We start from the raw sequence: 27374 nt of genomic DNA on the forward strand, positions 1-27374 counted from the left end.
GGACACGTGGTGATTCGAGGTGAGTAAGAAAATTTGCAATGAGAAGTGCTGATGGCAGACGTTAAGAAAATAGAACTCTTTAATTTATGAGAAAGATTAGTAGTTACTAAAAATTAAGTAGACGAAATTCAAAATTGTTGGGAAATTTAAAAATTGACGATGTCAATATATGATTTTTCCTCTTTTAAAATTTGATTTCTATTCCTTGCAATCAATGCAGGCAATTTTTATTTTGCATAAAGATCCGCAGCCTACTGATAACTAGACAAACATTTACAGAAAAATTTAGTAGATGAAATTCAAAACGGTTGGAAAATTTTTTAAATTGAGGATGTCAATATATGATTTCTCCTCTATTAAAATCATTAAGGGAAGAAATAACATTCAATTTAGTTTCTATTTCTTGCAATCGATGCAGAGAATTTTTATTTTGCATAGAGATCCGCAGTCTAGTTATCACTTATTACTAGACTGCGGATTTTTATGCATTTATGAAGAAACTGTTTGAGTGAAATATAAAACAGTAAAGATATAGAAAAATTTAAGAATATCGTAATGTTGTATTTAATGTGTAACAAAGTCGTTAAGGGATGAAATCAATTTTTATTTTATTCCTGTTTGCCACAATCAATGCAGAACATTTTTATTTTGCATAAAGATCCCGTAGTCTGCTTATTACTTATTTAATTTCCCATTCGCCGCCACAAACTGCCACCGCTAAATTTTCTAATTACCAGCCTGGAAACGCGTACTTATCAAACATTCCCGAGTACATTATAAACAAAGTCCGGTCCATTATCATCCCCCCCGCGATCCATATGCATACGGGTCCTGTTTATTTTGTAAAGTTCGCCGCGGAAACCGGCAATATTCCCATCCGCATCGCACCGGGGGAAAATTTCGTCTGGTTCTAAAGAACGGACCGAACGATATTGCCCCGAACGTCTTCCACGATATTACAATCCATAATCCACGGTTTAATATTTCCTAAAAGAACTGTGCCCCAGCGTATAGTGCCCGGCCATTACCATAATCACTGTTATAAAAGTTACGGAGCAGTCAACTTCCTTCCTATATCTCTCGTGCATTATTACGAATATGGCGTCAATTTAAGCACCGCTCACCTGTGTTGCATCCTACACGGCGAAGGAACACGCTAAAAGCATCGAGGAAATTAAGTTGCTCCGAAGGAAAAATCGAAATTATCACGTGGCGATCTTTTGCGTACGCCATTATCCAGCTGGTGTATACCTATATGGTTGTAACGCAGACGGGTCCATTTATTATTCTATTAAATTCGTAGTTTCCCATCGGAGAGGCCCACCCCTGCCCGGGGCTATCTCTCACTCATGACTTAATGCGATATTCATACGCGGAGGAAAGGGAACTAACTTGGGGTACGAGTACGCATGCTACGTTGTAATTAAGTCGCGGCCACCGTTAGACCTCTCTGCAGTATTTACTCTGTATATTATGTTGCTATACATCGTCATCATTCTGGGGTTGACAGTTGTGACGAAACTGTAACAACTCATCCCACAATTCGATGAACTAGTAAGATAAAAATTTTAGAAGAGAATCAGGTAACCAATTCGAATAGTGAAATTCGCTTTTTGAGTGGCAGAACGGGAGCTTTGTCGGCACATGTGTGACAGAATTAATGTGAAGTTAACAATAAACAGCGGATTTTATTCATTTATGACAAAAATGAGAATTTAAATTAAAATACTATTATATTCTTTTCAACCTGCCAGCTTTGAACAAATTCTCATTTTAAGACTATAGATTAATATATTAGCGAGCAAAGAATAGACATTCAGAGGAATTTTGTAATATTTTTAAAGGAACATTAACAAATTGTTGAAAGAAATGTAATAAACTGGTACCCGGTTGGCTGCACAAGGGTTAAACATATTAAGAAAGAAAATAAACTCCTGTTTCACTCCAGTTTGTTGCAATTCAGGTACAAAATTTTTATTTTACATAAAGATCCACTGATCAGTGATCGATTTTCCACGAACGTAGTTTGTTTGCTTGAATTTTCCTTTCAAATCAGTACATAAGTATAGTATGTACATACAAAGCAGATTTTATTAATAATCTTTCAGCGATGGCGCTCAGGCACTATTTGACTTCCGCGGGTTTTCTACTTGCACGGAAACCGCGTAAGTTACTTACTGTAGATTAATCAAAAAAAGGTATCATTCGTCACGCTACTTTTACTAATCCCCGCGGTGGACAGTGCATTAATTTCGACTCGGGGACAACTTATCTGGCCAACTTAGGTGTCCCGCATACACAGCCGGCATATAGGTCTGTGGAGTAATACTTAAATTAATAATCGCGAATTCCCCGCGGTAATTACGGGTTGCACGCTCTAGTCAAACAGGTAATTGCACACGCGTGCATACGCTCTCCCGCACGAATGGTTAAGACAAACGATTCTGTGCACGGAGTGTTCTGAAATTCCATAACTTGATCGAAACAGTTAATTCTTCATTCGGATCTGAATCTTGCGTATTAATCTTTGCGTACGATCAAAAAATTATAACGCATATTTATGTTTGCGATTTATATACACGTTTGAAACTGATAGAGATTGATCGAGTGCGAGAACTCACTGTAGAAATACTATCAAGAAATACTTCGTAGAAATTAGAATAGTTTGTGGACAACTCCGAATATAATAATAAATTAATTGTTCCCATGAATCCTATAAGGTCGTTCGGAAAGTAATTTCGTTTTTCGTCTAGACTGCGGATTTTATGCATTTATGACAAAAATGAGTAGTTGTAATTCAAAACAGGAAAAACAATGACGATATACTATTTTTAACATATAAAAATCATTAACGAGGAAAATAAATTTTTACTTAGCCCCAATAGCTTGCAATTAATGTACAAAAATTTTATTTTGTATAAAGGTCTAGTAATAACTAGACTGCGGATTTTATGCATTTATGATAAAAATGGCTACGCACAATTTAAAGCAGACAAAATGTTAAATATCTCGTGAAGTATTGACATTTCGATGAACTTTAGTTAGTACTTTTATACGTAAGATAATAAAAGGAGTCGCGATTGGTTGAACAAAAAAATTGCACCTGGTGGGTGCATCGGTGCAGCCGCATAAAAAATGAGGTCGTAGGAAGTTAGGACGTATTATGACATGTGATGTTTTCCTCTATTATTTTTTCCTATTTTTCCTTAAATAAGAGCAGTAACTTGTTCCCAGTTTCCACAGAGGACATCACAGCAAAGACGCTGTCAGGCCCAGCAAAAATCGCGTTGATACAGTGCATATTTCCCGTAATGAATGCAATCGGTACACAACGCAGCAAGCAAGGGGGTGCGCGAAGAGACAAGAGGGTGGCCAGTGCGAGTAGCCTCTCTGATGTAACAGGTTCGGTGCATTAGTTTGCCTAAAAGGTTTGCGCCATCAGTCTCTAAATGTCCCTCTGTCGTTGCCCGATCCTCGTTCTCTCCCTTTCTCTCTCCCTCCGTATCGTCCGGTCACCGATCTCCCTCTGTTTCTCGTGTGTGTCGTTTATGATCTCACTTACCCGGTCCGCCCCCGCGCCACTCGTCTCTCTGTTGTCGACGTGTCCTCCGGGGAGAAGGAGGGCAAACACACCCCTGCAACCTCGTGCACGAGGACGCCCGGTGCGCTGTAAATTAAGTGCGTTGCATTAGCGGAATCCAGATGAGTTAGCGCACCGCGTTAATTCGTGCTAATGAACAGGTTATGAAAGTTTAATTGTCGGTTAGCTACCCGGAAGATCGACGGGGAGGGGGATAGGGAAAGGGAGGAGGAAGAGGAGGAGAAGGAGGTAGGGTTGGAAACTGCAGACGAGGATTTGCGGAAGTTCAGAGAAATTGGAGGATCCCGGTCTGGGGGAGGCTCACTCGAGCGATATAGTCGGGCTAATCTACGACGGCGGAGCTGAATTTTTAATTGCATGCCACGCCGCGTTTACCTACTGCGATTATACGCGTTTCCCGCTTTTAATCCGGCCCTTCATGTATATGCACGATTTTAATTTATTACGACGTTAATATGTTATGACGCCCGGGAACAACTGCCCCGGGGATAAACTAGCCTGTGAAGCGATTTCACTTGGTTGTTTGGCTTGTGTCGGCGTTAATTGGTTTGATTAACCCCTTGTTACACGATTTCCTTCGCGGATACTTCAGGTAGATGTATTTTCACATATATCAATTTTATTTTACATACTCGTACCGCAAAAAGTAAAGAGAGCAGAATATAGGATCTGTCCGGAAAGTAATGCAACCACATGTAAAAAAAAGAATCCATTAAACATATGGGTACAAACCTTTAAATTTCTTCAAAGTAGGATCCTTGGGCGTCGACACATTTTTTCCAGCGCGATTTCCATGCTTCGTATGCTCCCTGGAAGGCGTTTTTTTGGAACCCCTCGTAGTACCCTCGTCACAGCCTCTTTGACGCGTTCCACGCTTTCAAAATGGCATCCTTTTAGCACATTTTTAATTTTTGGAAATAAGAAGAAGTCGGCGGGAGACAAGTCAGGACTGTACGCGCGCGCGGGGGTTGAGGAAGAGTTGTGATCCAACTAAGAAATACCGTTTACTGTTTTCCACGTAATCTACGGAAAAGTTTTTGGTTGGAAGTGCTCGACGAGGTTGCGACGAGGGTATTTACTACGTGAGGCTCCAGATAACGCCTTCCAAGGGGCATACATGGAAATCGCGCTGAAAAAAATGTGTCGACGCCCAAGGGTCCTACTTTGAAGAATTTTAAAGGTTTGTACTCATATGTTCAATAGATTTAAAAAAAGAAATGTGGTCGCATTACTTTCCGGACAGACCGTGTACTTGTCGCCTCTCGCATGATCAGCTCCGGGGATGAACTAGCCTGTGAGAAGACGATTTCACTTGGTTGTTTGGCTTGTGTCTGCGGTAATTGATGTGATTAACCCCTTGTTTTATGATTTCCTTCGCGGATACTCCAGGTATAGATGTATTTTCACATATATCAATTTTATTTTACATACTCTTACCGTAAAAAGTAAAGAGCAGAATATTTGTCGCCTCTCGCAAGAGAACCTTTTCGTTCCACGACACAACAGAAAAACATTAACGTCCCGAACGAGAAGTTACTTTCAGATTAAATGGGGATTTGTAAATTATCCGTTTGTCATTACGCCGACTCGCCTGCTTTTGTGTAAATCAGTTTTACGATCTTTCAGAAATTCCTTCGTTGCAGCCACTTTCCAGCGAGGCACGCACCGCCGGAACGTGCAATAAACGCGTATATGCGTAAATCACTCTCGCTATTAAAATAGACAGCCGTAGTGAGTTATAAAGTAAGCTAACCGAACGTGTATTGTGTATTCGTAATTGAATTTACCATGTTTGAAGGTACCTTCACGGAATCGTGATTTCTTAATCGTGGCCGATGTCTTGATTATACTGAACGCGCGTGGACGACGCTTCTTAGTTTCGTTTAGCGTTTAGTTGTGCGATAAATTTTGTTTGAGATCGATGGGTGTCCTGGCTGTTGTTCATTACTATTCGACGATTAGAATAATAAAAGACAGGTGTTGTGAGATCACAAACTGGTGAAAACGTGCACGCGAGGACCAGATCTTCCACGATTTTTCCACGTTCGCCATTTCCTTCTAGCGGTTTCACGGCGTTCGCTCATTTTCTTTCGTTCCCTTCGCATTACGCAGCCACGGTTCGCGAGCATGAAGGAGCTGCAGCTGCAACAGTGACGTGCAACTGCAGTTCGTTGATAGGGTCATCCACGGTGCAGGAAACAGGAAATCCTGAGAAGTGAAACCAACCAGAAACGTCAGGAACACACAGAGCCTCCACTGTCTAGGATTCATAGTGGCAAGGCACGATTGAGGAGGTCTGCTGGTTTCACTTGGAAACTCATTGCTCGCTTCCACGGTGGGAGATGTGAATTGCGAAGAGAACGTCATTAAATCGTGTATAGTCGGAGAGCATTGTTGGACGTGCCATTAGAACAACAAGGAAAAACATCTGGAGTATATATTGTTAACTATCGCTTTTTTGAAAAACGTATCTAGCAAGACAAATATCGTTCACGTGGCGTTTTTCCTGAAAACCACAAAATTAGGGTAATAGCTACTGGAACAATATATTAGGTCCAAGAGAGTATTAGACATTAGCATTTGTCTACGTCGGAAATTTAGCAGTGCGCTTTCGACGTTCGAGGAACGCCGAACAAAGCGAGGAAGAACACAGAGAGGCGAGTCCTCTACAAACACAGAGAGCGCGAAGAAAATTAAGTTTAACGAGCTGTTCGTTTCAAGAGGGCGTATAAAAGACCGATAAAAGGAAGCTGTAGAATGCGCAAGTAAAAACTACAAGATGGCACTTTTCTGTAATCATAAAGGTCTCTTTCAACGGCGACCTTCTTTGAACCGCGCGCACAGCTGGCGACTGACAGTGGTAATTAGGAGATTAATTAATTAATTGCTCGGCTTTCCGATGCCGCGCGAAGCTTATTCACATTCGAGATTAGCAAGGATATCGTACAACCTCGCGATGACACCGATTCCAAGAATCCTCTGTACCTCCCAATTGTGGCAATCGTTGCGTTTCCATATCTACAGTGTGTTTCAAAAGTACCGATCATTAAATTTCATTATTTTATGATAATATATGTATCTCCAAAGAAAAGTGAATAATTTCAGATAAATACATCTCTACAACCCCAAAAATCGTGGGTAGGAAAACGATTTAATAAAATAGTTCTAGTATGAACATTAAACGCAGGGTGTGAATCACCTGCACTGCCGTTCTTTCTCGACTTTCGATCATTTCAACCCGGAACCGGCAGCCTGGCAGTCTTATCCACACGCTCGTGCCACTTTTCCGTCTGATTGCTCAATCCAGGAGGTCAGAGTTAATCTGACTCGTTAAAACCTTATACCGTTCCGTGATTCCTTCCTTCCCGGTGTTGCTTCTACCTGTTCGATATAGGAGCCCTTTCACATTTTCACCGGGTAGCTCTTTGTTCAAGTGAGAGTTTTATGGTCATTTTAAAACAGATAGAACGATGTCGTTTAAAAACTTGGCATCGTTCAAAATTTATTTTATCGAGCTGTGCTTGTCGCGATACATTCTGGACGAATATAATTGCGAGGAAACATTTATCGATTCAGCGAAGAGATGGGAGATTCTTAAAACATCGATCGGGAAATAAATGGATAGTAGTTCTCTTCAATGTTCTCGTTCATCTATGGCTTTGGGAACTTGCTATGGGGATTACTATAATTTCAAACTGAGCACGTATGCACGCACTTACTAGAAATGATCAGCTTGATCATCAAAGGGTCCTACGATCCTTAACTTGCTACCGAGTCAACTAAGAATAGTGATCGCAGTACCTATGCATTATGACGAAAACAAACGATTCTACGAAACTAGAGAAATAATACAATCTGACAGTCTTAACGAAAGTGAAGCACGATTAAACGATTGATGATATATTATCAGCGAACATCGAAACCGTGTAGAAATTATAAGGGAGACTAACGTGTGCTAAATAACAATCTGCTAGTTTTTTAAATCTCATCAAATCGTTTCTTTTTTGTATCGAAGACTATCGAAGATACTACAGAAATATTGTTAAACTACGTTGCCTTTAGAAGGACAAGGTGCGTACGCTTCCACATGAAATTCTGAGTCATTTGATCTGTTCCCCGATGATTTGCGTCACACGGTCCTTAATAGGGTGTACGCCCTATTTTTACTGGAAACCGAACAGCGAAATTTATATTTCTATGCTGCGCAATTACAACGCAGCGAAGATTAAAGTCCTATTGCTACGGCGTTCTAGGTAATGAACCGTGATTCCACGGCTTGGAAGATTTAACTGGAACTACACACGGAGTGCAGTTAGTAATCATGTTCAGTCACGAATGAGCAGGATGAAGCAGACTTTTGTGAAGAATATGAATCACATTATCTCGAATTCGACTGTCGTGCTCTTTTCTTCCTTATTTAGTTTAGCACTTATTTTCCAATTCGTTCAATTTAGAAAATATGTCAAAGAATGATTAAATGTTAAAACCAGGTTAAAGTCAGAGAATAACAAGTATTTCATCGACAAAATCGTATTGGTTACAAATAAGGATTACATATATGCAACCGAAAATTTTTTCTCTTGTTGGTAAATGTTATCGTTGAGAGAAATTCATTTTGATTACTTATAACTAGACTGCGAATTTTATGCATTTATTATACAAATGGGCAGGTCTAATTTAAGGCAGTAAAATAGTAATACAAATAGTGCTACATTATTTTCACCCTGTTGAACATATTCAGCAAGAAGTTAAATATTTATTTCATCTCAGCTTGCTGCAATTCGGGTAGTAAGTTTTTATTTTGCAAAGATCCACTGTCTACTTATAACAGTTATCAATGAGAAAAATCTATGTTGATCGCTCATCGCTCAATAAATTTCTCTCGTCGATAACTGTTATGAGCGGTCGAAATAAATTTCTCTCATCGATAACTGTTTTGGATACTAATAACTGTTATTTGTAACCAAAAAGTATAAAAATCGATATTTTTTAATCATTTTGTTCTTCGAATTTTTTTCTTTATATTTTGTGTACATTACCTTAAATTTCAATAATAATCACCTTTTTATTAATGATTTTTCTATCGTAGAAAATTTTATAATAACAGTTATTTTTGGTCCCTCGTTAGAACTATTGACATTTAATTATAGATGATCGTTTATTTATTCTTCTTGTACAATCACGGGTGCTTCGAAGGCATCGCAATGTGGAATTCTGATTTCTGTCGGAGCTAAATAATTAAATGCCATAAATAAACAAGTGCCTTTACCGTTAAGAGCATCGGAACAACAGATACCGAATCAACTAAGGAATCCTATTCTATTTCGATTCGCCGCTCGATGAATTATTTAGCTTGTTGAATGCAGTTTCTAATATGTAATCTTCATCAAAGTTTGTAAATGCATAGTATGCTTTGAGTTAACATGCTGCATAACTGAATGCGATTCTCTGTACAGTAATATACACATTCCTGTTCATGTACATGTCGCTGGCACTTGTGTGACGAAACACAACGATCTACGTTGTGAAGACGGAATTCCGCTAAGGCCACAAATTTTCTTTATACATACATATAAAGACGTCAAGTCGATGAGAAAATGTAGCAGAGGTTGTGCACTCATTGTGCAAGTCAATTTCACCCATTAAGAACATTTAAAATTGATTATTTATTTATTCAGATTAAATTAGTGAATTCATGGATCTTGCATCGTCCCAGGAACAGATTCAAGCAAACGACGATGTTAAAAACCAAATGATATCTTCGGTCACAGTGAATTTCATTCAATTTGTGTGTCAAGGGGTTAAACCGTCTGCATGCGTGTCTTTTTTCTCGCACAAAAGAACCGTTTCATAGTGTGGCACCGAAAGGGTTAACTGATTGGCCTCGATCCCGATCGCGGCCATTGAAATAATGGTTCTCGCTCAATCAAGATCTAATGGATTGCGTTATTTCCCGTGATAAAACACGAGCAAACGTGATAAAACGGCTTTGACGAGGTGCGGAAACATTTCGACTTTATCGTGTCCCGGAGGAGCAACTCCGGCGTGAATATGAAATTTTTTCGCCGACAAAGAGCCCAGTGTATTGAATGCAGTCACCGCCGCCGCGTCGCGTCGCTCGTACACGCCAATAATGCGTTCATTCTGGAGCAATAAATGTCGTAACTGGGTTATCGCCGCTGGAAACATGAAGTTGATCTAGGGAGGATGTGATTGCCTAACCCTTTCCAATTATGACCGCTTGCTAACGAAGGTTCACGATCAAAATGATCTTTTTCGAGTACTCTCCTAAAGGAACGAGTTGGAAACAAGAAAAGTATGCTAATATTATTTGGTGTTTTTGAATGATACGCTACTATTTGCATCGAGCATTCTCTTATTGAAAGTCACGCACCCACAGCGAATTTTTATGTAAAATAAAAATTGCCTGCTGCTTTCGTATATTTGTATCTTTTAACCCTTAGCAATCGAATGGTGACTCTGAGCATTATTAAAAATATTGTTTACATTATTGAATACGTCGGTATCTAATCAATTACTAAACATTTAGGTATTGTATAAGGTATTATATTAATTTAGGGAATGGAAATATTCTAGGTTAGAAGAAACGTTTAATTTTTGAGTTAAAATATTGTGTGTGTTTACATTATTAAATATGTCGGTATCTAATCGATTACTAAACATTTAGCAATTGTATAAGGTATTATACCAATTTAGGGAATGGAAATATTCAAGGTCGGAAGAAACGTTTAATTGTCGAGTTAAAACATGTCGGTACCTAATCAATTACTAAACATTTAGGTATTGTATAAGGTATTATACCAATTTAGGGAATGGAAATATTCTAGGTCGGAAGAAACGTTTAATTTTCGAGTTAGAATAGCTTCGAGTGCAAAGGGTGAAAACACAGGTCAACATTTTTGGAAATTTTTCCGAGATGGATCTGTTCCGAGTTTGATGCACTTCCCAGTGTGTTAAATGGTAATCTTTCTTCCTATCTTTCGCTACGCACACGTCTCCGGTTTTCATAGAACCGTTCTTTCTCGATGCCAAGCACGTTTCCCTGTTGACAGACATTTCCCTCAATGGGAAATACAAACAGCCCCGATTCTGTTCTTTCACGGGGTCGCGGGGTTGAGATAACTTATTACGCAAACGTTGCCGATCATTCTATCAGGAAGGGTGCAAACCACAGATGCGGAAGGGACGTGGGATATTTTCACGTTAACGTACGGAGGGAACAGGTGGGCATTTTCCAAGTTGCATTACTTTCTACCGGCGGGGATGAAATATTGCGCGAATGGAAATCGGCGTAGCAGATTCGAAACGTTCGGGGCAATCCTTTGTTACGTGAATGCGAGTGAAATTGTTATCGAGACATTTTTATCTTGTATAAAGACTCGCAGTTCGGTTCTATTAAAACAGCTTTCGGAGAAGATACGGTCTTTTTTACACCTATTTAAAGATGTTGACTTTAATATCTATCGCAAATATTCCTCGAGAGGGCGGGCATTTCGTTTTATTTCCCACGGTTCGTTCCTTTGAAACGATCCTTGTACTAAGGACCTCCGAAGTTCCCGGAACCGCGGTCTCCTCAAGAGCACACTTTTCTCTTTGCGTGGAATTCGGCACAGAAAACCCGTTTTTTCTTTTTATCCTTGTTTTCGTATGAGTTTCTTCTTTTCCTGTAACCCACGTCAAAACACGTCTCGCCTGAAAGGACTCTTCGGAATTCGTGCGATCCATCTTTTTTCCCGGCGGGAAACAACAGGCATGAGAAGCAATTTTTGAAGGAGAACACTTCATCTGCTCGCTGATGACTAGACTGCGGATCTTGATGCATTCATATAGCAAAATTGAGTAGATGAAATTGAAAATTGTTAAAAAATTTAAATAATTGAAGATATCCATATATGATTTCTCCTCTATTCAAATCATTAAGGGAAGAAATAACATTCAGTTTGGTTGTTATTTCTCGCAATCGATGCAGACAATTTTTATTTTGCATAAAGATCCGCGCAGTCTACCGATGACGAACAAAATGATAAATAGAATTGTTTCTGTTCATTGTTTCAACGATGTTGACATCGATAATTTATTCAATATCATTACTGTTCCCCGTGCAGCTTTAGAAGACGTCTCCAATCGACGGAAATTCCTGAAAAGCAATTTTATTTCAATTAATTGAGATTCTTGCAAAGTAATTTCGACGGTTGTAATGGATCTGTTGTCGATAATGTCAGCGGAAAAGTTGACTCGGATTTTTCTATGTGAGAAAGGATCGTCAAGGTCATTCCGATGACGGAGAAAGGATGCGCAGTGCCATTGATGAGCCGCAATTACGGTAAATCCACGTGTTATCCTAGAAACTGATGGAAGACTAACCGCACGGCTATGAATTACAGTTTCTCTTCCCAGACTCGTACTATTCTTATCATTAAACCGTGACGTCAGTACAATAAATATAGAAGATCGTCCGAACACGAATGGTTTGAGAAAACTCGTTTTGAAAATGGAAGACCAAAATAAGTCATTAAGAGGGTACGACTCGTTTCTAGGATTGCAAGGGTGCGGGATGCTCCTTCTCATTTCTCGTTAATGCAAAGATGGGATTTTTCAGTAGTGAAAAGCGCTACATAAAAGATCAATCTAGGCCGCGATCGCCCGCAAAAGTCCTATTTTTACGTTAACGCGGCGTAATTTGCATTATTTCAAAGCATAAAGCTGCGCATATAGCTATTTTAATAATGCAAATTACGCCTGGTAAACGTAAAAATAGGACTTTTGAGGAAAAGAGCGGTCTAGATTTCTAGATCGATCTTTTATCTAGCGCGTTCGACTACTGAAAAACGCATTCCGCACCCTTGCAATCCTGGAAAAACGAGTCTACCCCCTTAGTGACAGATCAGCAGTGAGAAGCCGGGGAAATCCCTAACTGGAGGACACGCTGGAGGAAGGGAAAACGATCGACATCGTTTCTGTGTCGGATATTGCGTAAAGCACACACTGAAATGGACGGACGCCTATTACGAGGCGGCATAAGGCGTTCGCTTTCATTAAGGAAAGTATTTCTGCTTCGAGGAAGGCCCATAAAGGGCTATCGTCGCGCTTCGCGGTTCGTTGTCGCTCTCGTTCATCCGTTAATCGTCTCGACACTTTCGAAATATACGCTGACACGATTGGAAAATTTCTAAAGCGTGATTCAAGCTTCTCAGAATCCGTGGATAGTCACAGCGATCCAATTCAGAGCCCTAATGAAAAAGTAATTATGAGAACTGGAGCGACTAGTGGGACCGTAAACGATCGGTTCTTACGAAATCTAATAAAGTTAGTCGTTCCAGGTCAAGGTAACACGAATACCCACGAACACATTGAATCTTGTGGTCAGGAATGTGGCGAAAAGGTTCAGAGAAACATCAGTGAAATTGGTTTACGGCCGGAAACATCTACCTGCACTGCCGATATGAAATATACCTGTGAATGGCTGTGAACACTGTGCCTTCTTTCCTTTTCGAACGCAACGTCACGTTCCTAGCTTTCGAGGATTAGGGAATACAGTGAAATGCGATCGCGTTCTTGTCCCATTCGTTTGTTCAAATTCACTAATTTCTCGCTACAACTTCGCTTCGCACCGGTTACAGAAGAAAGGTATTCATTAAATTTGAAAATAGAAAGAAGACGTTTGAATATGGAAAGTCAAGTGTCGAAAACACGGCCGGAAAATTGGAGCGAGTATGAGTTGAAGACACTTTCCGAGAAAGCGAAGCTTGCTAGTATTTATCACAGGGCCATACCGAAATTCCAGAGGAATCGAAACCTTTCTCACGTTGTTCACGCCGGCTTGCACCTTTCCCAATTCGTAAGGATTCACACAACAGCCAGAAAGTTGCTCGACCGTCGTCGAAATAATTCCACCACCTGCTGTCTATTTTTCATGAACTATTCTAAGCGAAACTTGGACTGCTAGGTTATACAATTGAGAGAGAAATGATAGAATAACTATCAGTTCGTTAATCCTTTTCGAGAATAGACTGATTTTGTATCCGGTTCCTTTTTGCTAGAAACGATGCCGACAATTTTTATTTTGTCCCGCAAAACTGCCCGAGTCCGTTTTTTTAAATGAAAATTGGGTTTTCAGCTTCGCCTTGTTAGGTACTTCAATTTCTACGGTTTGAGGGTAATTCTTTTTGTTAACTGTTTCAATTAGTGTCTAAATATAGGCATAGTTTGAAAAAATCTGCGTGTAAAGCAAAATAGTTTCGCTTTAAATCGTTTCTTTCGCCTCCCGTAAAGGCCGACGATATCCATAAGAATACCAACAGGTACTTTCCTAAAGGAAGCACATATACATACGTTTGGTATGCACCTTGATACATTAATAAGAAGATATTGTTGTTATATATGCACTCGCTCCGATAATCCAGAGTCGCATGTTCGAGGATTATGCGTTCGCGTGACACCGGTAACCCATATTTCCAGCTCGCGAGTGAAATCCGACTAAACCAAAACTTTGATAAAACGACACGAGCGAAGAATGCGATAATATTTACGAAACGCAAACGCATTTTTCACAATAACACAAATACTTTTTGTTGACTCAGTCCCGTTCCTTTTCTTCTGTGATTAATGTTGGCCCCGATTCAATTTCGCTAGCGACGGGATGTTCGGTTTCCTCGAGGCAGGATGGGAATTGCAAACGCGAGGCCTGCGACTCTGGCGATTGCAATTTTCTCGGCCAATTCCGCGAAACAGGTTAGCAAAATAAACAATGATTCACCAAGGGGAGAATCGGTCTAAGAGTCCGTAGGGGATCCTCTCGCTTTTCATTATGTAATCGGACACGAAATCGGAATGCGCGTGCATATCGCGTGAAACGTGCGTACCCGTGGCCGATTTCTTTTGTTTCTTCTGCGTAATTTGTGCAACTGTAAACACCGAACAAGGAAGAACGTGTTCCGATACACAATTGGCCTTCTTTCCGGTTTCTCACCGATTCTGACAACATTATCTGTCGGAATGTCTGCCAGGAATCGAAGCACACAGTTTTGTTCACAGAAACGAATTATTTCAGAAATTATTTTTAATAATTTATGCAGTTATTTCATTGGTTCGCAATTTATGGAGAAGTCTTTCGAACATTGAATTCTGTTTGAATTACATTTTACTGTAATTATCGTTAAATAAAGATACAGTAACGCTTTTAGCTACGCTTCGTCGGTGAATCTCTTTCCGACGCTTCCTGTCTACCATTATCTCCTTAAAGATAATCTAATATTGTTTGCTGTGCTGTTTAGTTGTGACAGTCACCAGAAAAACAAACAGACAAAGCGAAATTCTATCCTGACCAGTCACAATCTTCCTTAACGTTGTCCTCGATACCAACAAGTGACCAACATACTTATTTTCCAATTATCTTTGGTTTCCGACGGATTTGGTATCTTTCACTCATCGTTATCTCTGGGGTTCAAGTTTTTTCATAATTTCAGACATTTTGTGTAGTTGATCGCTTTGGCCATTAAAGTTTTTCATCATACCCACCATTTTGTGAACCAAAATCTTCGGAAAAAAGATGCATCAATTCCTCACCTACCCGAACAACAAAACCTACTTTTCTATACCTATCCAGTTGCCATGATCATGAGTGTCGGGTTTGCAATTGTTTGGCTTTCTACAGATAAACTGATGCGAAGACCCATAATTGTGAGTACTTTCGATTTTTTTTTTAGAATTTCATTTGAGAATCGAATCTCCGTACACTTTGAATCGTGTAGCACTAAATCGACAAGCTTTTAAACACGTACAGTAAAGTCTTGACCGAAGTCGGACGGACAGTCTGTACGATCGTTACTTAGACCAAGACTTTACTGTATACGCGATGTAAGTACGACAAATGTCATCTAGAAAATTCATTTGCAGTTTAATAATGAATATTAAACAGTGTTTCTGGTAAATGTGTTTAGCCTCTCATCGGATGCTTCGCTGGAGCCCTTTTAATGTTACTGATCGGAATAATGGAAATGAAACACGCTGACATGTATCTCAATTTAGCGGACATCTCGGATGACGAACTGATATCGCACCCGGTTTTTATTCACAATTTCATTATGTGTTTACTGTCGCTTTTTTGTATGAACATATACCTCATACAAGCTTGGATTCTGTTCGACTACTGTCGCTGGGTACGTCAAAACACGTATACAGTTACTCGAATTAATATTCGGACGTACGAAAAAAATCGATAACTTTTTTAATATTGTACTATACGATTTGAACTTTTTGGGAAAGCTAGAGCAATTAGTTTACTAAAGGATGCGAAAGGAAATTTTTTCAAAAATTGCAATTGATCGGAATTGTTGAAAAAATACTAATAGTTGCATTTCACAACTTTTTTATGTAGGCCTATATTGAGAACTTAAAAAATATATTTTGTAGATCTGTGTCAATTAAACATATTCTGAAAATTTCGTCAAAATCGGTCATTTAAAGATGGTAAAAATTGCAGATTTTCACCATTTTCGGCGTATATCTAAGAATTCTTACATCTTTCTATGCTTGTCGTTTTCCCCCGCATCAACCGATTTCGATAAAACTTTCACAGTACATATAATTGACACAGACCTACAAAACGTACTTTTTAAATTTTCAATATAGGCCCACATAAAAAAGTTGTAAAATGCAACTTTTAGTATTTTTTCTACAATTCCGATCAATTGCTATTTTTGACAAAAACTTTTTTCACATCCTCTTCACATCATCGTCTCTTTTAGAGTATCCAAATATTAATTCGAGTAACTGAACTTAATATTCTCCATATTTAACATATAATTAGACAGCGGATCTTTATGCAAAATAAAAATTTTCTCTCTTAATATGTTTAATGTGTTGAAAATAATATAACAGTATTTTTAAATTCGTCTAATGTTTTTAATGTTTTAAATTACACCTTCTCATTTTTGTTATAAATGCATAAAATATATAAATCTATAAAGTCTATACATATGTATATATTTATAATCAATTTCAAAATAGGACTTAATCAATCTCTATAATGTACATAAATTAATGCTGTATCTGTGTACAATTATAAAATGCACAATGCTCGAACCATAGTTTCACTACAGATAAAAGAATACAATATTAGCGACGCGTCTAATGATTTGCCAACTACTGACTCCAGCGCGAACACTGACAGAAACGAGGTCGTTGAATCTCGAGCAAACATCAGCAAGCGTGAAAGTAAAATGAAAGAGGAGCCTGGTGATTTGGATCCAATCCCCCAGTTAGACAAATTCCCATCCTTGACGTCGATATCGCAGTCAATTAGTATTGTAAGTAATCGTATAGAATATGATATTAATTTTAATTAACATTTAAATCCATGTTACGATTATGTTCCCGCCATCTAACAGCAATTTCTTTCACAACTCCGTTGATAACTTTTCAGCTGTTGATAATACTTTTTAAATTGCTTTAGAATATACAGATGAAAAAAATACAATTTTTATACCTACAGTTAATTGATTATCATATAACAGATAAAATTGTTTTCAGGCTGTAGAAGATGAACCTGTTATCTTCTACTGCTGTTTCGTCGATCTTTATAATTATATAAAGTATCAAGAGTTGGTGAGAAATCCGTTACACGAATTTCGAGTTGTTCATGTGATGTAACAGTTGCTATGAAATTAATTAAAAACACTCGTGCATTCTGTAGTTTTTTAAATTCTCGGCGACATCTGTGTGTAAGTATTCGAAGATACTGTTATCTCGTCGGTGACCAGTGGTCACTGACCATATAGTGAATGGTCTGCTCCTTATACCTCGTCTGTGCTACTACTTAGTTAGGCCAAGAGTTAGGCTTGTTAGTCAAAATCAAGTATTCTGTACACTTCGTTCCTGCTACGGGCGGTTAATATTGTTATTAAAAACGTAAGTATATTATTTTAAAAACGATAAAATAAATGTAACAATTTGCAAATTTCAAATTGTCAAATTATGACTAGACTAGTGTTTTAAATAGTATTTCAAATTCTCAAATTAAGACTAAACTAGTGTTTTAAATAGTATTTCAAATTCTCAAATTGAGACTAAACTAGTGTTTTAAATAGTATTTCAAATTCTCAAATTGAGACTAAACTAGTGTTTTAAATAGTATTTCAAATTCTCAAATTAAGGCTAAACCAGTGTTTTAAATAGTATTTCAAATTCTCAAATTAAGGCTAAACCAGTGTTTTAAATAGTATTTCAATTGTCAAATTATGACTAAACTAGTGTTTTTAATAGTATTTCAAATTGTCAAATTATGACTAAACTAGTGTTTTAAATACTATATCGGGACGTTCTGTTTAACAATAAAATAAAAATTTACATCACAAGGGTCTAATACTAAAGACATATCAGACTCGTGTCCGATAAGTAGACTGCGAATCTATATGCAATTATGGCTTCTGAAAATTTTCAAAAAAATGCTAGGATACAAAAGACCACGGCTGAATAAGATTTTATTAGATTCGAGTTTCTCTCTCTCTCTCTCTCTCTCTCTCTCTCTCTCTCTCTCTCTTAAAATTCAACTACAAAGATTGCAAATTTTATCAACATCCGGAGTTTACTAATACAATATTAATATAATTTCAATTTCAATTGATTAAAAAATCCCATTTGAATTCAATTGATTGAAAAATCGCAACAAAAGATCGTTCAGGATATCTTGAGTTTATTTGGTGTATTATTTACCGAACGTCACATACTTAAGTGCAAGAAAGGAACGAATGCAAAAATTCAATAGGAAGGACATGTGCGAGTATGCGAATCTACAGTGTCCATCGCGCCGTGTGAACATACTGAACATCCCCATGTAGCTTCCGTTATACCTATGTAATATCTATTATGAAGTGTGACGGCATGGGTGTATTTTTGCAGTTTACTGGCATGAATTCCGCTGAAGTTCACGACGTATCGCATACAAGCTATACACTATGACGTCATGGCGCAATCACCGAAATGATGTCACTCATGAGGGCGTTCGGACAACGTGACGCATCGTGTTCATATTGTGCTCGCGAAAATTGATTTAGCAGAATTAAACGAGATTTCAAGTGATTACCAAGAATACGCCCAAGATAAAGCAGTGTGTTTACTCCAATAAAAATTGATAAAACCTTCGGATGAAATTCTTCATTCTTCCAGCAATCGCTATTTTAATGAGCGGAGACATTTTATTTTTCTGTGTAATTAATTACATTGTAGATGTTCCACCTTCTTTCTGTGACATAATAGCGCAGGCATTACCACAATTCATAGAATAAATAATGAGTGTGTGCCATGCAAGTAAATCGATAACATTTTTTACGTGTCACGTACGAGAATCAGCGGTGAATCAGAGTTCCATACCAGAATCTCAATGGCAAACCGCTCGCAAAAAGTAAGCCATGCGTTACACAATGTATTGCGAAACAAGGAACTCTTGATTTCAAATAGAAAAATTATTAACTGAAACCTCGCAGCGAGATTGTACGAGCGTCGTTGCTTTCTTCTTTTCTAAAACTCGGATTCCCTTTCACGAAAACATGTGTCCCACCATTAACTGAATGAACGTGATCACAATGCAGTGCATCTCAGCCTAATTTTTCCACAAAATAGGATGCTGAGAATGTTGAATATTAAAAATGCAACATTTGTTATATGAAATGCGTGTAATCAACAATTAAGTATAATAAAACAAATTAAACAGGAAGAGTCACTGGTTAACAGTAAATTGTGGATTTAATGCATTCCACAGTAAAAATGAATACAAAAGAGTTGAAGAATATTGTTGCACTATAAATACATGTCGTACAAACATTCACAGTCTAGTTGTTAGTTATTTTATGCAAGCGTGGTATGAAAATATAAACGTAAAAATATAAGTGTTCCTCTTTCAATTGAAATTCTCCTTTTTAGAGTCCTGTAATTAATGGAAATATGTATACATTCCTATTTCCGTTCCATGGTTCATGAGATAATAGAGATATTTATTCGGAAGGCCTTACATTTGAGAGGCACTGTATCAGCCAGATGATTCAAGTGTAGTAAAATGGAGGTTACACACATGCGTGCGTAGTAGCCGTGAACCGTAGGTGTATAAAGGTGTATCCACATTTTATAACGAAATTGATACCAGCCCTGCTAATATTTCGCTTGCGGTAACATTCGTGTTACTTTCCAATTATCATTCAGAAATTTTTTCGATGCGGACTAAACTACATCGCGAGAGATTTCCAGTTACCCTATTCTAATTCAGAAATTTTCTGGTTGCAGACTAAACTATATTTTGCATTCTTCTAGAGAGTTTCTGTGCCACAGTACTCGAAGTGGATAATCTATTTTCTCTTCCATTACGAGTCGTTCCTTCGTGACAAGTGTGAGATCATCTTAAAAGAGCGCGTAGCCGTGTTTCTGTTGGTGGTAAAAATCAGAGCTGCGCGTCCCTCCTTCACAATACACATCAGACCTTAGCATCAGTCGCTACTGAACCTTCGTCTTGTGAACTTCTGCGTGCGGCACGGCTATCAAGTTCGACCTGTAAGTCCGTTTTTAATGATCAAATTTCACTGCACTCCACTCTCGTTTAATTTGGAGTGTCGTTTAAAAGAATTACGATTGCTGGATTCTATATTCGAAAATTCTTTCGCTACTCGCGATTGATACTTGAGATACAGTTCGTGGACACAGTGTGTAAGAGATACACGAACGTAAACACATTATACAATGTTCAAGTGCAGCACAGCTATCAAGTTCGACATGCAAGTGCGTTTTCGATGATCAAATTTCACTGCACTCCGCTCTCGTTTAATTTGGAGTGTCGTTTAAAAGTATTATGATCGCTGGTTTCTATTTTCGATAATTCTCTCGTTACTCGTGGCTGATACTAGGGATACAGTTCGTGAACACACTGTATAAGAAGAGATACACCAACGTATACACATTATACAATGTTCAAGTAGTCGTGAAAAAACGCGAATGACATGGTGTATAATGTCAACAACGTTCGAAATCGGAATGCTTGTGAAAGACCTGGACTGTTCGGACATTTTATAAATGAAGAACTTGATGGAGACGTCGAGATGACCCCTGAACTAAGTCGGGACATTTTTTAATTGCTGACCGACTGTTCTTACGACCGCTATTAAAAGATTACTTCGACGAACACACATTTTCTAGTTGAATCGTTCACGCAGATCGCAATTTACTGCCACGTTGGACGTCAAAGAATTTTTGTTTCTTTTTCAAAATTCAAAGAATTTGGCATAGCGTGCCGCAACTGCTACCGCCATGCCACCAGTTGATGAAGACTCGCTTGTTCGCGGATCAATTTTCATCCGTGACTCACACAATGCAGAGCGGTGTTCAAATGCGTGGCAAAATTCACACGTTGCCAATTAGCATGAAGTAGAAGCCTCGTGATAATTAGAATGGAACGTAAAGGTTTCCGCGTTTCATTTGAAACTCCGAAATAGCTGTTTTCTGTTGGAATTAATCGGTATTCATTCGTGTATCTCTGAAGTATAAAACAGTAATGGATTAGAAAAATTCAAGAACATTGTAACATTGTTTTCGATGTACCAAAGTCATCAAGCGATGAAATCAACTTTTATCTTATCCCTGCTATCCACGATCAATGCAAAACATTTTTATTTTGAATAAACATCCGCAGTCTACTAATCACGACGAAAATATGGTGTTTTGAAGACTCGAACGACAGATATGATTTTGTTGCTCCGAGATAATAGTTGCATTCGAAAAAGACCATTCACGTTCATTGAAAGACCCAATTTCAAACATCGGAGCCACCGAGAAAATGTCATAGTAAACACATAAAATTCTAATTGAATTAGAAGGAGGAGGCGTATACAAGATTAAATTGTATCGCAGCCTGTATGAATCAAATTTATTTTAAGCGGAAACGTGACAATTTCTCACACGAGTGTCATGCGATAACATGTGAGATTCTCGTGCACGACGTAAACAATCGTAGCGAAATTATGCAGAAAGCTGAGAAACGAAAATTCGTATGTATTTCTTAAAAAATTCATGCGAGAACGTCGGGGACAACTTTTTAAAGAAAGTCCTTCGTAATATGTAATAAAGAAGTTCGAGAGACACTGCAAAAAAACAATTCGAGTCAAGGCTTTCTGGCACAGTGAATGATTTCTCGTGTGAAAGCGTGTGTGGTTTTCTTTTGAACGGTGTGTTTTTTACGCGGCAGGACGCACAATAAGTCTTCATGCTCTGTTGCTTATGCGCCTCTCTTCTCTTGCACGAAATTCCTGTAAATAAAGGCTGCGCTATTGAGTGCAGCTTCGAAACACTCTCGCCCGGCATCGTTTCATTCTCTATTTCTGTAAGTTACGATGGTGTTGATGAGAACGGCATTACCAAACTTTGTAAACCGAGCCACCGACGAAATTTCGTACCTATCATCGTAAACTACGAACCACTATATCTAATACCATTTTCCTAGAATACTTCGCTGCTATTCTTACGCGATTCGTGGATTAAATTATTGAAAATATCGTCGAGTGTGAAAACAGGAATCCAAATATTTCTAATTTCTACACGAAAACTACCTGTTCTTTTATAAAGTAACGAAAAACGTATTTGCAGAAAATCTGCGAATTTGTTCGCGCAATATTGTACATTTAATGATAGTATAAACACTCCGAACACGTATTGGCATTTCTACCAGCTACTCGCTGTCCATCTTTGGTATTGCACGGGCCGCCGTAAATGATTACTTGCTCCACTGACCTAACTGCGCAAGTATTCCATGGAGAATGAGATTTTTAGCAACCCATCGATCTCACAATAGCCGCAATTTTTCTAGCTTTAACTGTAGAAGTTAAAAATGAACATCGTGGTATCGAGAACACTGTTCTTGTATTAATGTATTTATTTATAGAGCACTTTTCTTGGTGAAATGATTTTCCCGCGGTAAAAGGTACAAGGGAAAACCGAGAAAGATTTTTAAACCTGTATTGTAGGTTACGACCATCGTCGATACCATAATTCTTATGTCATCCTGTGAACGGCTAAATATAACGTCGTCAGCGGTCGTTTTCTGTTATTGTTGACTTCTGTGATTCGCATGTGCTGCTGGGAACTTTAACAGTTGTAAAATCTGAAGACACAGTTTCACAGATTTTACAATAATTGTAGAAATGATTTTCGTAAATTCTGTCGTCGAATTGTTCCTCGAACTATTTTGGTGTGATTAAAATTGATTACAGATTTCATTATCGCTATCAGTGGGGCCATTAACATAAAGATAATTCGTTAATATTAAATAATAACCACATGGATGATCGCACAGGTCTATTAAAAGACGTGAATAAACGCATAAATGAATAATAAGGTTGCATCAAGGCTTTAACTGGACGTTGTATTAAGCATAACGCGCCAGTCGATTTACATTTAATAGCATGAGTCAAACAAGCACTATGACTAAGTACCTGCCGATTATAATGGAGAGAATACACGACTGTAATAATAAACGAAAGCGTTGTTCAAATTCGAATCTTCGCATTAATTTTTATCCTAATGGAAATTTTTATCGAAGGCACACATATATAATGCTTGCGGTTTATTAATGAATGAGATAGTAGAAATATAAAGATATGAAATATAATAAATTCGAGCAGACGTTGGGGTCATGGCATCGATAACGATCTTTTATATTACGTAGATATCATTTATAGATACGTAGCTATCTTTACTAAGCGATTTTATAAAATTAGCGTGTAGTACAAATTATGATTCACGACGACGAAGATAATTGTACAATTTCATTACTCTGTTTACAGATAAACCAAAATGGCTTCCGTCACAAGACTCACCATCATCAAATTCTTGGAACTGGTAAGTAAACTTGTTTTTAAAAAACTTGTTTTTCAAAAAATGATCGTGCAATAAAATTTCTAATCATTGTGTTCATTAGAATTGAATTTTGATGTCCTCCGGTACGAAATGAATGTTGATATCCTCCGGTACGAAATGAATTTTTTATAATGAAAAATTATGTTGACTGATGAAATGAGTTCATCAATTGGAACTGTCTTAAACAAGTTATCTTTCTGTTATGAAAACGTAGTATTGTTTCATTGAGACATTTTTCTGAGAAAGATTCTTTCGATTACAGCAGGATTTTGCGCACTGTATTAATCATGATAGCACGTTTCCTGGCTAGTATTGATCAACGTCAAACAATAAAATCGCGAAAGTAAAGTGAATACATTGTCGACTAATGTCTTCAGAAAGTGCTAGAATGGAAAATAGCATAATAACCGATGACTACAGACGAGCGATTATCTTCCTGTTACGGTCACACCTTAGACCGGAAAACAATCACTGTCCAAGTTTCCGTTAGAATTCCTTAGACACTCGTGCATAATCGTGACAGTCATCTGAATCGCATTCTGCTATTCGTCATTATTTTATCTTTATTAACAATTGTAAATACTTTATTTTTCCGTAATAGTAATCATTGAGAATAAAATCTTGTACTACATCACACGATATCTGAACGAATTGAATCTTGTTATTATTATTTTGATTTATTCTTATCGCATTTATATGCGGTAGTTCTACGGTCAATTATATCTCACAAATAAATTTGACAAATATGTCAAGTCTTATTTTATACTTCCGATAAAAGCTTGAACCAATAAAGACGGATAATAATCGCTTTCGAGAAATTCGCTTTAATTATGAATTCTCACAATTACATTGTAAATGTGTTATGAATAGACTGCGGATCTTTATGCAGAATAAAAAATATTTGCATTGATTGCTGGACACAGGTGCCAAATAAAAATTGTATTCTTCTTTTAATTATCCTATTCAGCTGAATCATGTCCACTGCTTTAAATTGTACGTACCCATTTTTGTCATAAATGCATAAAATCCGCAGTCTAGTTATATGAATTACACATTGGGAACATTAGCGTGATACTTTTTACTATTGTTAACAACTATAGTTTAGCTGATGTGTACATGAGGAGACACGGAACTACTTCTTAACATCGAATACGTGTTCTCTCAAAATAGAGCAAACTTCCCAACTAGAACGCAATTATATAGAATGTTAATGCATTATTTATGATCAGAATGACGAAGTCGTACGTCGGCCTACATTCGGGTTTAATAGCAGTTAGCTCAGAATCAGATATAGCGTTAGTGTCATCCTCCTCAACAATTTCAGAACACAAACGATTATGTTAGTTAACTGCTAGATTTTATGCATTTCGAAATAACAGTAGGCGAATCTAAGAATATCATGGTATTTCTGTCAACTACGCGTAAAGATCCACTAATTACTCAATTTTTTAATTACGATAAAGAACTTCAGTATTACTAGATTTTTCGTAATGGATGTTTCTTACAATTTCAGTTGGTAGCATGCATCCTTATAGGATTGCATTACCACTCGTTCAATGCAGGAAATCAACACACTGCAATGATCACGATGGGTACCTTCGGCGGATATATAATCATTCTCGTGGGATTGTTCGCTGGTAATGTGATGGGAACGCCAGTCAATCGGCGTGTGGTACGTATTATTAAATGATTAACAAATCTATTGCATCCATCACCTGTATTATTTTATTCTGATTGCCCTGAAATATTGAATAGTGAGGTTCCAGATATTTAATAAAAATATATATTAAGTCTAGTAGATGCTTGAAGATTTAACGAAATGTAAAATCATTAGGGGTACCCGGGAATTTCGGGTAGTGGTCGGGAACCCGAAAATTTTTAATATTCCCAACCCCGAACGTCATAGATTTTTGGGTACCCGCTCACCCCTCAAAATCATCACTGATTCACATTTTATTCCAGGATCTCTTCTTCGCCGTGGTCGGCTGCGCCCTGTTCATCATTACCGGAGCTTTGAACATCGACCTCTTCTCGAAAATTGCTTACAAGAGCTCCTTCCGCGACACAGGACTCGCCAAAGGATCGATCAGCATAATCGAAGCAGCACTATTCCTTGTAGACGCGTTCCTAACGTTTAGAGGGGAAAATTGAAAAGATATTATTTTCCTAAACACATACCGGAAACCGTACACTCGTCAACCATTTTATACAGTACAATCACATTCCGTGATGAGAAACTGTCGAAATTTTCATTGAGAAATACTGCCAAAGATCGCACGAATTACTCCGTTAAACAACTCTAAGGAAGCATCGTCCAAAAGTTAAATGGAAAATAAAACAAGCAAGTTGGCGAGGTTACTTAATGCGGGAGATTTGTTTGGCATTGTTTGCATTGTTCGGGAAGGACTTTTTGGAACAATCTAATTGCTCGATATTTCTTAGAGCGAACGGTAATTAGTTCGTGCAATATCACAGAGATACCAACAAGTTACAAAATAAAAAACATAGTACAAATATGAAGGTACCTTTGTAATAAAAATCGACAGAATAGTTTTTCAGAGGAAGCTATATATTTCAGATATCTATGTACGAAAATGAATATGTGCAAAAATATGCTAAATATTATTTTTCTCTTTTATGAAAATTGTAATATTCTACGGTGAAAAAATATATTTATTGATAGAAGAATATATCGGTTGTGAGTGGTAAGTCATGAAAGTATTCGCACATTAATAAAAAAATGTCCACAAAGTGCCATATTGTAAAAAAAAGTGCCTCTCGTTTAAACATAGATCGTGGTCATACTAATTAGACCATTCATGCTTTCTTACGATTACTCATCCTCGGGTACACATATTGTTTCAAAGTGTACACTATGAGATACTTAGAACGCATAGGAGGAGTACATAAATTAGGCAAGACTTGTAAATGAGTATATTACAATTACAATAAAACAGAAATATCGAAAAACAACAACGTCGATACATTTCAAGAACAAATAACACAACATATTTACAAACCATAATAAAACATGAACGTTACCTAATGAAATGATTCATTGAGATAATGAATGTTTATTTAGTTTATTTTTACAATTTTGTATTCTAAAATGATATTTTTTTATACGAACATATTCACATTTTTCAATTATATATTATTTTCTAAACATTGTAATAATAAGCATCGAATATCTAATTGTATTAAAATACAAAATATTTATTGAAACGTCTTGTGCGTACGCATTCGAATACTTTCGTCTTCGTGCTTATTGTTCATAAAATGTATTCGATTTCAGGAAATAATTAAGAGATATATACAGCTTTGCGTATAGTAATTAATTAAAAATTGTAACATTAATTGATGATACCAAAATACCGATACGTTTAACTAGAATAAGCTGCAGTCCCTCTCTAATTCTAAGGCCAGCGAAAGTTGTAATCATTATATTGCCCGCGCATAAATTAATTTCGAATTGCGCTCTACGCCCAATATGCGAGGTGAACAACTGCGCGAAAGCAATACGTGTTTTTTTTTACCAAGTCGTACTTACAAATTAGAAAGTTAATTCTTTGCATTTTTTATACGCATGGATGTTGCTTTTCATATTCTCTTGTTCTGATTTTTCTGTTAACCTATATATATTTTATACAATGTTTAACAAACACGTTTCTATCATTGTATCAGGTTAATTATATTCTAACGCCGAAAATGTTAATCTACTTATATGTATATTATATGTACCTGTGTGGAATTATTTAAAATAAATTCTTTCGAAATAATTTGCACTTTATCTCGAATAAAAATAGCTTATAGACCAATGCTGAATTATAATGATTCATGGCCTAGTTGAAATTTTTTCATG

At 37.4% G+C, this 27374-nt stretch overlaps 2 protein-coding genes across 3 annotated transcripts; both read left to right on the forward strand.

The window, feature by feature from the left end:
- On the forward strand, positions 1-27291 carry LOC143214487 (uncharacterized). 2 transcript variants are annotated; one of them, XM_076435614.1, is made up of 4 exons: positions 1-19; positions 23440-23494; positions 25026-25184; positions 25475-27291. In XM_076435614.1, exons 2-4 carry the CDS (start codon positions 23450-23452, stop codon positions 25661-25663), a joined length of 393 nt encoding a protein of 130 aa, XP_076291729.1. In that variant the 5' UTR covers positions 1-19; positions 23440-23449; the 3' UTR covers positions 25664-27291. The 2 variants fall into 2 exon arrangements, with proteins under 2 accessions (XP_076291729.1, XP_076291728.1); XM_076435613.1 differs by lacking the exon at positions 1-19 and adding an exon at positions 20040-20161.
- On the forward strand, positions 14285-19900 carry LOC143214559 (uncharacterized). The gene is made up of 5 exons (XM_076435773.1): positions 14285-14353; positions 15101-15301; positions 15562-15780; positions 16723-16929; positions 17153-19900. The coding sequence occupies exons 1-5, from the start codon at positions 14285-14287 to the stop codon at positions 17270-17272; spliced, it is 816 nt and encodes a 271-aa protein (XP_076291888.1). The 3' UTR covers positions 17273-19900.
- Positions 27292-27374: the final 83 nt, after the last annotated feature.

Source organism: Lasioglossum baleicum, chromosome 12 (genome assembly GCF_051020765.1).
Source record: "Lasioglossum baleicum chromosome 12, iyLasBale1, whole genome shotgun sequence".
In the NCBI taxonomy this organism is placed as follows: Eukaryota; Metazoa; Arthropoda; class Insecta; order Hymenoptera; family Halictidae; genus Lasioglossum; species Lasioglossum baleicum.

Coding starts and splice junctions, on each gene's coding strand:
- LOC143214487 (XM_076435614.1), top strand. CDS start 23,450: ATGGCTTCCGTCACAAGACTCACCATCATCAAATTCTTGGAACTG. Junction 23,495..25,025: donor TCATCAAATTCTTGGAACTG/GTAAGTAAACTT, acceptor TTACAATTTCAG/TTGGTAGCATGCATCCTTAT. Junction 25,185..25,474: donor CGCCAGTCAATCGGCGTGTG/GTACGTATTATT, acceptor ATTTTATTCCAG/GATCTCTTCTTCGCCGTGGT.
- LOC143214559 (XM_076435773.1), top strand. CDS start 14,285: ATGGGAATTGCAAACGCGAGGCCTGCGACTCTGGCGATTGCAATTTTC. Junction 14,354..15,100: donor CGGCCAATTCCGCGAAACAG/GTTAGCAAAATA, acceptor CATTTTGTGTAG/TTGATCGCTTTGGCCATTAA. Junction 15,781..16,722: donor TGTTCGACTACTGTCGCTGG/GTACGTCAAAAC, acceptor GTTTCACTACAG/ATAAAAGAATACAATATTAG.